Source organism: Hippopotamus amphibius, chromosome 6 (genome assembly GCF_030028045.1).
Source record: "Hippopotamus amphibius kiboko isolate mHipAmp2 chromosome 6, mHipAmp2.hap2, whole genome shotgun sequence".
Lineage (NCBI taxonomy): Eukaryota > Metazoa > Chordata > Mammalia > Artiodactyla > Hippopotamidae > Hippopotamus > Hippopotamus amphibius.
The window spans coordinates 47,055,308-47,068,681 of NC_080191.1; the positions used below are offsets into that span (position 1 = coordinate 47,055,308).

The 13,374-nt window shown below is 35.6% G+C and overlaps 1 protein-coding gene across 4 annotated transcripts in view; it reads left to right on the forward strand.

Moving 5' to 3' along the window:
* Positions 1-4,462: 4,462 nt before the first annotated feature.
* Positions 4,463-13,374, forward strand: part of VTA1 (vesicle trafficking 1) — a 69,701-nt gene continuing 60,789 nt past the window's right edge. For 3 of the 4 annotated variants that reach the window (XM_057739299.1, XM_057739301.1, XM_057739300.1), the window contains exon 1: positions 4,472-4,628. In XM_057739299.1, coding sequence (XP_057595282.1) covers positions 4,517-4,628 — 112 coding nt within the window. In that variant the 5' untranslated portion in view covers positions 4,472-4,516. Of the gene's footprint in view, positions 4,629-13,374 lie in introns of all 4 variants that reach the window. The other variant, XM_057739298.1, reaches the window with a different exon arrangement.

Here is a 13,374-nt window from a genome sequence, read left to right on the forward strand (position 1 = left end):
CTGGTCTTTGAAAAGATCAGTAAAGTTCTAGCTAGATAGACTGAGATAATAAAAGAGAAAATGAAAACTACTCATATCGTAAAAGAAAAAAGAAAGGGACATCACAACAGAACATTTAAATTATTGTAAGGAAACACCATGAACTATGTTACGCCAATAAGTTCAATATTTAGATGAAATGGAAGAATTCCTTGAGACACATATTACTAAAAACTGACTCCACAATAATCAGAACATATGAATTTCTCTATACCTATTAAAGAAATTGAATTTAAAATCAAAAGCTCTCCCAGAAAGAAAACATCAAGCCCAGATATCTTCATTGGTGAATTGCATCAGATGTTTAAGGAAGAACTAATACTCCACAATCTCTTTTAGGAACTAGGAGGGACTACTTGCCATGTCATTTAATGAAGCCAGCATAACCCTGAAATCAAAAATTCTTAGCAAAAATAGTCTAGCATATGTAATCCAGCAATATATATAAAGATAATACACTATGTTCAAGTGGGGTTTATCCCAGGAATGAAAGGGTTTTTTTTAGCATTTTGAAAACCAGTTATGTAATTCAACTAGATTAATGGAATAAAGGAAAAAAAACCTCACGTAGTCATCTTAATAGATGCAGATAAAAGCATTTGATTACATAACACCCATTTATAATGAAACAAACAAAAACCCAAATCTCTCACTGTGAAAAGGAACTAGTTAAATTTGATTTTAAAAAAAATCTAAAAATACCTACAGTAAATATCCCACTTAATACTGGAAGAATGAATAATTTCCCCTATAATCAGGAAAAAAGGTAAGGCACTTTTGCCACTCCTGTTTAACATTGAACTGGAGGCCAATAAGAGTAAACAGGGGACTTCCCTGGTGGTCCAGTGGGTAAGACTCTGTGCTCCCAATGCAGGGGGCCTGGGTTTGATCCCTGGTTGGGGAACTAGATCCTGCATGCATGCCACAACTAAGACCCGGAACAGCCAAAATAATAAATAAATAAATAAATAATTTAAAATAAAGAGTAAACAAAACAAAAGATACATGTATATTTTTAATATATACTTATTCAATAAATGACAAAAAATAGATGTACAGATTAGAAAAGAGGAAATATGGTCTTTTGTCACAGACATCATCATGTAAATAGAAAATTCTAAAGGATGTACTAAAAGTTACTAGAATTTGTAATTATCAACGTTAAAATTTCTGTAGAGTAATAAAAAATGAAATTTAAATTTTAAAATGTCATTTACAATACTATTCATAAACATGAAACAGGTAGAGACAAATTTTGCAACAGATGTGCTAAACCTGTACAATGAAAACTACAAAATACTGTTGAGAGAAATTAAATATGTTTTAAATAAGTGGAACAATAAACCAAGTTCATGGTTTGGAAACCTTAATCTTTTATAACTTCAGTCACTCCAAATTGATGTGTAGATCCAATACAATTCCAGTCAAAATACCAGCAAGCTTTTGTAGAAATTAATAAGCTGCTTTTAAAGTTTATGTGGAATACAAAAGACCTAGAATAGGCAACATAATTTTGAAAAGGTAAAATAAAAATAGATGACTTACATTATGTTCTCTCAAGACTTACTACAAAGGTACAATAATCAAAACAGGGTAGGTTCGGCATACATAGTCATATTGATTACAGGAACAATGGAGTGACCAAAAATAGTTCAGCACATATACAGTTGTTGTTTTTGTAATTCTCTAATATAATTCAATGGTACTGAAACAACTGGATATCCGTGTTGAAAAAATAAACAGTAATTTTTTTTACCTCTACCCCTTCTCAGCCATGGATATGTAAATGGACCGGCCCAAGTCATCAGTCTTCTCTTTCAGTCTTCTGCTAGCAACTGTAGGAAAAACAAAACAAACAAACAAACAAAAAACTCTAGGGGATGCTAAAAATCAAAACGTGAGTCTCATATACTGCAAGCCAAATTTCTACCATAGAGAGTGTACCCAAAAGAGACAGCTATGGGTTTATACCACCCTTATTACATTGGTTGAGCCCTGTCATTTCCCATCAAAATATCTGTGACCACAAATGTAGAACAGAAAGTTTTGCTGTGAGATAACTACAAGCACATTGGAGTCCAGGGAATGGTACAAGACATTTAACTTTTCCCATCAACACACCAGTCAGTTCTGGTCTCTCTCCCTTTTCTTCTTCCTGTGGTTGCTCCTAGCTCCTATCTCTGCTCTTCCATAACTTGCCAAGATTCTAGTCCCAACCCATAGGGTGATATCAGGTCCTTCAGCAACTGATCAGAGTCGGCTGGAGGAGAGTTTAGGTGTTTCTTCATAGTAAAATATCAGTAAATTCTTAATTGTAAGTCATCAGCCAGAAAAACCAACCTCACGTTGTTAATATTTACTTTGTTTCACAGCATAATTTCAACGTGCTGTTACGTTAACAATATCTGTTACTTTTCTCCATCATATCAATTATCCTCTGGAGAAGAGAGTACAGTACTTAGAAGGAAGAGAGTATGTGTCAGCAGGTAGAGTAAAATCCAATTCTAACCATTTCACTTATTTATTTTGTCCCTCCCCTCCTAGAAGGTATGCAAATGACAAAGAAACCTTGAGCAACCTCCAGTCCTGGAGGGAGCAATCAGCAGAAAAACAGGAAAGTAGAGCTTTCACTAGGAAGAGGAACATTTGATTTTCAGACAAAGGATTTTGCAACAAAGATAAAACACAAGGATATATTGGTTTAGAATGACATTAAAAGTCAAGTAGTAATGGTTAGGTTCACAGGCTCTGAAACCAAACTACCTGGACTTTAAGGTCAAACACTCATACTTACTGGCTGTGACCTAATGCAAGTTCAATAAATTCTATGTGTCTGATTTCTCGACCAATCTAGCAACTTCTGACTGGAGAGTGGAAATAGAGAAGGAGAAAGAAACCATACTATCTTTGTTCAGGTTGCTGTAACAAAATACCACAGACTGGGCAGCTTATAGACAACAGAAATCTATGTCTCACAGTTCTGAAAACTGGAGGGTCAAGATTCAGGTTGCCAGCATGGTCAGGTTCTGGTGGGAGCCCTCTTCCAGGTTGCAGAATGCTGATTTCTCATCGTATCTGCAAATGGTGGAAGGGCAAGCTAGCTCTCTGGGGTCTCTTTTATAAGGACATTAATCTCATTTATGAGGGCTTCCTGCATGACCTAATTATATGCCAAGGCCTCCACCTCCTAGTATCATCACCTTGGGCATTCAGTTTCAACATATGAATTTTGGGGAGACAAATATTCAGTCCATAGTACATACACCCTCAAATGGTAATGAATGTGTTGCTGAAACTGGGGAGAACACAGAACTCAGTTTCTTGTAAAACAAGCAGCCCCGTGAGTAAGGTGATGTACTCTGCAAACAGATGTGGACTGGAGGTAACATAAGGACATAGAGCAGGTTCTGCTGAGGTTGGGGATGGGGGTAGGGTGGAGTGTTGATTAGAAAATACTAGGTAGAGGGAAATTTCAGAATTTGAGATCTTGTTTCCTGGAGATGGTGTGATTTCAATGAAAACCAGTTTTAAGATGAACTCTCAAAACTGGGGACTGAGATAAAATAAAGAAATAAAGATGGTTATTGGAGGAGATAAATAGAGTGTAAAGTCCTGATAGTATGGGATGGAGAAGAGAGAAAAAGAATTGATGTCACTGATGGGAGAAGGAAAAGTTGATGCTTATCTACGATGGTATGTTAGCAGCATTGAGCAAGAACGATTACCTGAACGCCTTATGTGTGCATTGACAAGACAGTAACTTTCAAATGACTTTGCAAATCGTTCATTACTCTCCAGAAACAATCTACAAATTAACCATTCACTAGTGTATATGCTATCCAGCTCAGAACAAAAGTTCAATTTTATTCAAGCTTAATGTGTTAGTATTTATGTTGAAAAAGTACTTGGTTATTTTATCCAATGTGTCCCTACAGAAGAGTGTAATTTAAAATTTTAAACAGCTCATCTCTTATCTTACGCAAAAATTGAATTTAAAGTTTCTAAAATCAGAAAGGCTTGTATGGACGCTATTAACATAATCTGAAGTACTGGAAGCGGTAATTCCTGAAGGCAATTCCCAAAGGCAATTCATGTCTTTAACTTTTATCCCAATCAACACACATTGTTTTCTTTTTCTTTTTCCCTTTCTATCCGTCCTTCAAACACAAAACGGGGGTCGAGGGTGGAAACAAAGAGAAATAAAAGAAAATCTCTTCTCCCTCCTGCCAGCAGCCAGCAGAGAGCGCTGGTGCCACAGGCGGCCTATCCGCCAAGCTGCTCGGCCTCCTCTGAGCTCTAACTGCTACGAGCCAGGCGCACTGGGGTGGTCCCTGCTGGGAACCGTAGTTGCCTCGCAGTCGCTGAGCAACGGGGAAATGGGCGGGATTTGTCGTGTGCGTTCGTGCGCGCACCCTCCCAGACGGAAGCGGAAGTGCCGGTGGCCGGCGAGTAGGAAGTGGTGATTCCTGGGGTGGAGATGGCCGCGCTGGCTCCGCTGCCCCCGCTGCCCCCACAGTTTAAGAGCATACAGCATCATCTGAGGACGGCTCAGGAGCATGACAAGCGGGATCCTGTGGTGGCCTATTACTGTGAGTCTTTCTGAGTTTCCTCCTTATTCTCCGGGGCCCACACACCGCTCCCTGGTTCTTAAGGCAGGCCCCGCCCCTCCAGCTTTAAGACCGGAGCTTTGACCTTTGACCTTCCCTGGGAATCCCTTGGGGCCCCGCCCTCCTCAGGGATTCCCCGAGTTCTTTCCGACCCCTCGCAGGCCCCAGAAAGATAAAATTTAAAAAGCACCGTGGTGTCCACCACCTATCCAGTCTCGTGCTTAAGTATTTTTAAACAGAATACTTGGGCTCGTGTACTGTGGAACACACTGTTCTAAGGTTTTCTTTCTGTGTGTACACACAAGAGCCTTCTGTCTCCACCAGGGAATCCTGATAATAACCTGGGTAGTTAAGTAATTGAGTTGGGGCTGAAACGAAGGTAAGGTCCCAAAGACAGTAGCGATGTGGACAAGTGGAAGAGTGACTAGTTGAAAATATAGTAATGAGGTCAGGTTAATTGACAACATGCAAGCCTATTCAGAAATTCATAAATGGAGAGTAGCTGTTACAAAACACGCATTTGGATTTGCCCATTCCTCCTTCTGCATTCAAACTGCTCTCTCCCACCAATGAGAATTTTCAGTCTTGATTTTGAATAATACCTGGGGGTGAGACATTTGGTAGCAATACTCTCACTTTGGTTGACTGTGATAACATATAATCTACAGTTGATGAAAAACACAGATTAAATTTGTTGACACTTTTTCCTTTGCAGTGAAGACAGTAGGTCCAGTAAACTCTTTTTAATATTCCATACTGTACTGCAAATAAAACAAGTGACTAAGCTACAAAAGGATTGTTAGCCATGAGAAGCTCAATATAATGTGTCCTCTATTGTGGACATTATAAGATTAGGTAAAATATGGTCCACTTTCATCCCTGCCACACTCCAGGTGTACCTCATTTTCATTTCTCAAATTGCAAGGTGCTTCCAAAACTCCGCCTTCTTCACTTTCTTGAAACGTCTAACCTTTTTTCTCCACTTGGCAAACTCCTCATCATTCAGGTTCTAACTCAAATGTCACCTCTTCTGTAGGCAGTAAGTTGATTACTCTCAAGGCTTTACCTCAGTTTATTCAAATCATAACAGCATTTTTCCATTATACTTGTTTTTCAGGTTCCTCAAGCAGGGAACATTAGTCATTCATTCAGCTTGTATTTATTGAGATTCTACCTGTGTAAAGCATTACCAGGCACTGTGGCTACAGTTCCTGCATTCTTGGAGCTTACATACTGTGGGATGGGGAGATTAAACAATAAAATGAGTATGTTATATAGAACATTAGAAGGTTATGAAGAAAAATAAAGCAGAGAAAGAATAGAGAGTACCAGGAGTAGGGTGGTAGGAAGTGAGGAAGGAATTTCATTTTCAGAGTGGTCAGAGAAAGCTTCACTGGGTTCACATCTGAGCAAGACTTGAAAGGAGTGAAAGGCAGGCTTTGCATCACCTGGGAAAGAGTATTCTCCACAGAGAGGGTAACAAGTACAAAAGTCCGGAGGTAAGAGCGTGCTTGAAGGAAGATCAAGGTGGCCATTGTAACTGGAGTGGATAGAACAAGGAGAAAAACCATGTGATTAAAGTAGAAGAAGTTATCTCTTCTAATGATGAAATACAAACCTTTAATTCTGTCTAAAATGTATCCCTGTTTATGGGCTCTGTATTATATCTTTGTGACTACCCAGGGACTCTATTTTCTGTGTCATTATCCTCCCTCTTTTGCTGTTTCTTTCTAAACTTGCCCTAGTTTCCTTTATTTAAAAAATAAAGGTGTCTCTGTGATGTTCCCCTAAAGTTGCAGTCCTGTCTGCTCAGCCTCAAGGGTAAGCTTGAAATAGTTGTCTGTAGTTATCTTTACATACTCATCGAACCTTTTCAGCCCATTGCAGTCTGCTTTTCATGCCCATTATTTCACTGAAACTGCTCTCAGCAGGGTCATGAATAAACGTTTTTATTGCTAAATACAATACAGGTGGCACTTTAAAAATATTTTTGTTATGAAACATATGCATATTAAAAGACATATAATGTGTGTATACAATTTAAGAAATAGTAAAATGAATGCTAATGTACTCACCATATTTGCTGCTATTAGACTTTTAAACATTTGCTGATCTGGTGAATGTGAAGTAATGTCTCATTGGAATGAAATTTGCAATTCACTGAGTCTTAATAAGGTTGAGCATCTTTTCATATGTTAATTAACCGCTTGCAATTTCCTTTTGAATACCTATTGTTTTTGACCATTTTTCTATTTCATTGTCTTTTCTTAATAATCTAGCTACTGATCCTTTGTTATATGCATTGCAGATGTCTTCTCCAAGTTTATAGTTTGATTTTTCACTCTATTATGAAATCCTTTGATGTGCAAAAGTTCTTAATTTTAAAATATGGCTGATTTATCAATCTTTTCCTTATGCTTTATATTCTGATTTTCTAGGCCTTGATTTCTTTTTGTGTACCTTATTTGGTACTTTGACTTCCTGAGTTTGTAGATGGATGTCTTTCATCAAGTCTAGAAAATTCTCTACTATCATCTCTTCAAGTATTGCTACTCTGTTATTTCTATTCTCTTCTGCAATTTTAATTAGGTGTATTGCATTTTTCTCCTTTAGCTTCTTTGTCTCAATGCTTTCGTAGTTTGTATCTGTTTTCTCTCTGTGCTACGTTTTGTATAATTTCTTAGGTCTGTGTTCACTTCCATATATACTGTTGTATAACCCATCTGTTGAGTTTCTATTTTCATTTTTTATTTCTAGATGTTCTTTTATTTTGTTTTTAAATCAGCCTAACCATTTCAGATAATCTTTTGTTAACTATGTTTTTAAAGCACTCATTTCTTTAACTGCTTTAAAAATATTTGCATTTATATTTGCTGTCTGATAATTCCTGCACGTGCTGTATTTGTAGGTCTGGTTCTGTAGTCTAACAGAAGATGGCTCTCAGATGATGATGCCTAACAGATGATGACTCTTTTCCTTGTAATTTGTGCTCTAGACATACTAAATCAGTGGTCTTCAAACTTGAGTATGCAAATAATTCTACAGGAATCATTTTCACAGTTCTCAACTTCTGTATGTTTCTTTCCTGACAAAGTTCCTTTGGTCAAGGGCAAAGTAATAGGCTTCTTTTTTTTAGCATATCCTGTTCGCAGTTGCTGTTCTCCTGCTTTGAAGAAGAAGGGCATACTTGTGCATCATCAATATTTTTGTGATGTATTGCCCTGGGGGAGAAGGTGGAAAATCCTTCAGGGTGTCCAGAAAAAAAGGACAATTCAAATTACTGGTGTTAGTGAAACCTCCATTAATTAAGGTATTACGTAGAGCTGTGTCTTTCTCATCTTACTTGAAAGAAAATCAGTCAGAGCAAAGAATAAGCCTTTATTTAAAAATGCTGAGCATGAGAAAGAAGGGATGTCAAAGCAACATTCTAACGTATAACTTTTTATAAGGGAAGTGACCTGGAGTTTGTCTCCTTTCAGGAGTAATTGGTCTAGATTTATTCTCAGAAGAAGGAGGAATTGTTCTTAGCTATTAGCAGCCATTGTTTGATTATTTTGGATTTTGTTCAGAGTGTAGAGGGACAACTTAGGACCAAGGTCAGTGCAAGATGATGTGGGACAGATTAGCTGTGGGAACAAGGACATATAAGAACCACAATAGAAAATTCTCTGTATTTCAGATTCTCTTACACTTACACACATATATCTGTTAAGGGTAATGCCTCATGTTCAAAACTGACCTGTTTTGAAGTGTTCTGAATGTTCAGAATGGTAAGACTTTTCATTATATGACCTTACCTTTTAGTTCTCTGTTCCTTACAGAAGTGTCATTCCTGAGGTAAGAGAAAAAGGGAAATGCTGAAGGGGGGCAGTGCCTTATTTCATCCAAGTGACAAGCTCATGTAAAGGTCTGTAGGTTATCAAAATTTTAGAATTAGAATTCAGAAATGAGATGGAGTGTGTGGAGACCTGTGATAACATATTTACTCAGATTAGAGAAGTCATATTTTTCTGAAAAAAGTAAGCCTTCAGAGGCTGATTGGTTAGGCTTTAACAACTGGTTTTGCCATTTATGTAAAATGGTGGACATTCTCCGTAAGTGAGGTAAATCTTTAGCTCTGAAGTGTTTTGTTTTTTCAGAAATACATTTAAAACAAGTGATAAGATTAAAATTTTATAACTTTTTTTTTTCCTGCCAGAGGATATTGAAATGAACAGTATTTCAGTTTTCCCAGTCCTGTCTCCATGTCTTAGGATAAAAAGAAGCCTTTGATTGGAAGAAAATGATGAGTCTTTCCGTATAAGATCTTTTCTGTATACTTCACAGGAATTGAGAAAATGAATACCCTAATGATGGGGTGACAAATTCTTTTCTAGTCTTAAAACAAATTTTGAGGCAGACCTTATTAAAGTGTCAGCTAAGCGAGATTATTAAAAATATTATTTGGTGATAAATAATGACGTGGTTTTTAATCTGTAACCCAAAAGGAATTTAAGGAATTCAGTGATTTTGGTGTGACAGAGCTTCCATTCTCATCTGCTGCTTTATGTGAATGAATTTTCTCCCTTGTTAAATTCATAAAAATGAAAGTAGGAATAGAACCAATACTCTAGTTCTTTATGATGATAAATCATATTAATTCATAGATAGGCAATTAAATTCATTATATGATGCATTTCCAAGAGAATTTTACTTTTGATACTTAGTGATTATTAAGACAAATAATATTCATGTTTTGATCAATTATACAGAACAATAATTGCAAAAACTCAATTCCAGAAGAAAGATTTTAGCACATAGTACCTTTTCTTGCAGGAAATTTTGTAAAAATTTAAATTTCAATTTTTGTATGCTTTTTGTTGCAGAGCAATGTGATGAGATAATCAAAGTAGGACTTTTGAGCATACAAATACATTTTTTATAATAAAATGGTATAGGATAAGTATAGATATAGGATAAGTACATAGAAATATGGGTTAAAAGAAAATACAACAGTGTATTATTTCTGACTTAAAAAAAAGAGCTTTTTGTATCTTAAAATAGATTATAATAGATACCAAATTGCTGTGGTGTTTGCAGTGCAAAGAGTGATGTAATTTTTAGATGTCAATATTTGATGTAGTACAGGAGTTACATTTTTTTACCTATTTAAACTTCTGATGAAAAGTGTGTAAATGTCAGCTTAAAAAATGTGTGAAGGGATACATTTCTTTAAACTTAGAGCAAACGAAAATTTTCTAAATTCCTAGAGCAGGGAAGAATTTTTTTGTTAGAAAAAAATTCAGGATTGTTTTGGGAGAGTACTTGCTGATTTGTAAAAGTTCCATATTTGCTTTTATTTCTGAGGCTTTATGTATGTGGCTCTCTGCCTAGAATCCTCTCTGACTTCCTCTTAATCTGACTAATTTACTCTTACTGACTCAGTACTTCTTGCAGATTGGTTTTCCTGATCTCATAGGATGGTCTAGAAATTATTTCAGGTATGTCCCTCATCTTGATCGCATTGTGTTATAAACACCTTTACCTTTCAGTCTCCTGCATTCTGTCCTGGAGGACAGGAATTGATACCTTGTTTTCTTTCATCACCTGGCACATAATTGGTATCATAAATATTTAATGAATGCCATTGTTCTAAATATTGTAAATATCCCATTCTTTCTAGGATGTACACTCTGTGAGAGCAAGAAGTATGTCTTAAATTGATTATCATTGAATCTCTTAACTCCTAATACAGTACCTAAGCCATGGTGGATAATTGTAAATTATGTAATTTACATGTACTATCTGTTGATTGAATAAATGAACTATATGGTAATTCATAGTTTTTTCACATGTTCTTACAGCAGTAAGGAAACGTAATCAAAAGAATTTCAAAACACAGTATTTTATAACTTGTGGGTATTAGATTAAGTCATAGACATGTCATATGATGTGCCCATTGGTGCTTCTTCCTTTCTAGAATTCTGTGATTTCCAAAAATGATTTATACCTGGCCTTAATGGGAATACTCAGTGTTTTATCATTTTTTAAATTGTTAGCTTAATATTTGTATATTTCTAACTTGTTTCATCTTTTAGTTTCTTTTTAAGTCAGGAATGAGTGTTGAAATACCATATATCAAATTACTTTTTGACTAATATGCTTAGTGTTTACTTCTTTGAACTTTTTAATGTAGTAGGTAATAAATTATTAAATTTACTCATATTCGTAACATCCCCTCATTCCTGGAAAGAATCCCATTAGACTTTTTTATCATTAAGCTTTTTATTTTGAAATAATTGTAGATCAACATACAGTTGTGAGAAATAATACAAAGCGGTCCTGTGTGCCTTTTACCTATTGTGCCCCAAAGGTAACATCTCGCAAAATTATAGTACAGTATAACAAGCAGAATGTTGACATTGACACAATCCACTAATCTTATTCAGACTTCCCTAGTTTTCAGTGTATTTCATTTGTGTATTTTTAGTTCTAAATAGTTATTGGGTGTAGGTTCATGTATCCATCACCATAGTGAAGATAGAGAGCAGTTTCCTAAGAAGAATCTTTCATGTTACCCTGTTAAAGCCTGAACTTTGTGCTTTGGGGGAAGTTCTTTTATATATTTGTCGATTTCTTACATTTAAAAATTTGACTTGGGCTAATGTTGATGTATTAAAGTTTTCTAGAATTTCTTTTATATCTGTCAGATTTTCAAATTTATTAGTTAGAAATTGCAAGCTGAACCTTCTCTTCCTTTCCTTATACCTGTCACAATTAACCAGTCATCAGATGTTTAAAATTTTACTTATCTCCTTAGTTTCTGTGATATCATACCCTTCCCTTACATCTAAGCTATTGACCAGCTTCCTACCTTCTTCTTCAGGTAATTCCTGTTGCTACTGGAAAGTTCTGCTTTAAATGCTTTGTGAAAAAAACACAGACTGAAAGAATGATAAAGTTAACTAAACATTTAGAGATTCTATGTGACACAAACAGTAAAATTAGTTTATAAAAATATTGCATTAGGAAAAAATATTTCCAATAGATGAGAGACAAAGGGCCAATATCCTTGACCTGTAAAGCACTCATACAAATCCATTTTTTAAAAAACTAAGATTTCCCTATACATGAATGGACAAAGAACGTGTATGTACTACTAGAGGAGAGGGTACTAATTATTAACATTCAGTTTAATTAGTAATAAGTGTAAAATTAAAATGACATCCCATTTTTTGACTGAAGTTATAACAGTGCAAATGAGTATATGGTGAAATCTTCATTGATATGGTTGTATCACTTGGTTCAAAGTTTTATAAAGCATTTTGTCAGAATGTATGGAGTTGTAAAAGTATCTGATGTTCAGTGATTCCAGTTTTGAAAAGCTTGTGCTTAGGACATAATCACTAATACATTAAGACCTTTATACAGAATTCTCTGAATGATTGTTTATACACTTGCGGCAAGCTCTAAACAACCTAAATATATATCATTGTGGAAGTGGTTAAGTAAGGTATGGTATATCCATTAGATAGAAAGTGATGTGATCATGGTAAAATTAGAAAGCATCTTTTGTAACATGGGGCAAAATTGATATAAAAATACAAGATGTAAAATTACATATATACTACAATCCAAACTTTTTTACATGTATATGCATACATATACTTGGAGAAGAAATTGTGGCTTTTAGGTTTATGGATGGTTTTCTTTTGATTATCTTTTTTAAAAATGTTTTCTGTTCTGTAAGTGGGCATGTTTCATACCATAAATACTAAAAAACAAAAGCTTTATTAAAAGCAGAAATTTTTTAAATACATCTGTAGAAGCTCCATCTGAGTATTAGAAAAAATATAAGTGCTTTTAGTGACCACTCATAATTTGAACATGGCATCATCTTTTGTAGTTTTAATCGAACTGAATTTCATTCTGTTTCTAGAAGCTTACTGACTTTCTGTTGTCTCCAAGCTTTCCAACATGATTCTCTCTCCCTTTACACCTCTTCCCTTCCCTACCATCTCCACTCCATTTTTATCCTTAAGATACTAGGTTGAATGTCACTTTTTCTGGGAGACCTTCTCTTAAACTCGCTAGTATTAAGGTGCATCATCTCTGTGTCCTCGTTGTGCCTCATGTGGCTTTACCTTAATTGCTTTTCATTTGCCTGTTGTCTCTTCTAGATTGTAAATTTAAGAAAGCTGCACCCTGCTGGGGGCTCTTTATTTATTTACTGTGCCAGGTAGTGCTAGGCCACTGAAGATATTTACACAATAAAGAATAGGTGCACCAAAAACGTTTGTTAAGTTGACTTGAATTTTAAGGCAACCATGGTCCCTACAGGCAACTATGGCCTTATAACTGTCACTGAATAAAGAGGCCAGATGACTAATATTCATGTAGCTCTTGACATTAATAACAGTGCTTTTCTTCAGGGTATCTGATTTGAATCTTACAACCATCCTAGTCCTTCTGTTAGTAAGTGATGGAGCCAGGACCTGAATGACAGATGCTAAATGAGAAATGGTTATATGAAAAATTGTTGATAGTAGGTAGTAATTAGAATACCAGTTACAGAGTGAAGGTAAATGGGACTGGTTAAATTGGTGAAAAAAGAAGTGGAGAGCCAATGCAGTCATCTGGGAGATTCCTAATAAGTGGAGGGTAGAAATGGAGGACAGGCTTGATGTTATTAACATATCTCTAAGCTCTGTATGTCTCTCTCATTTTGTTTCCTTAATGAAGCCAGCTG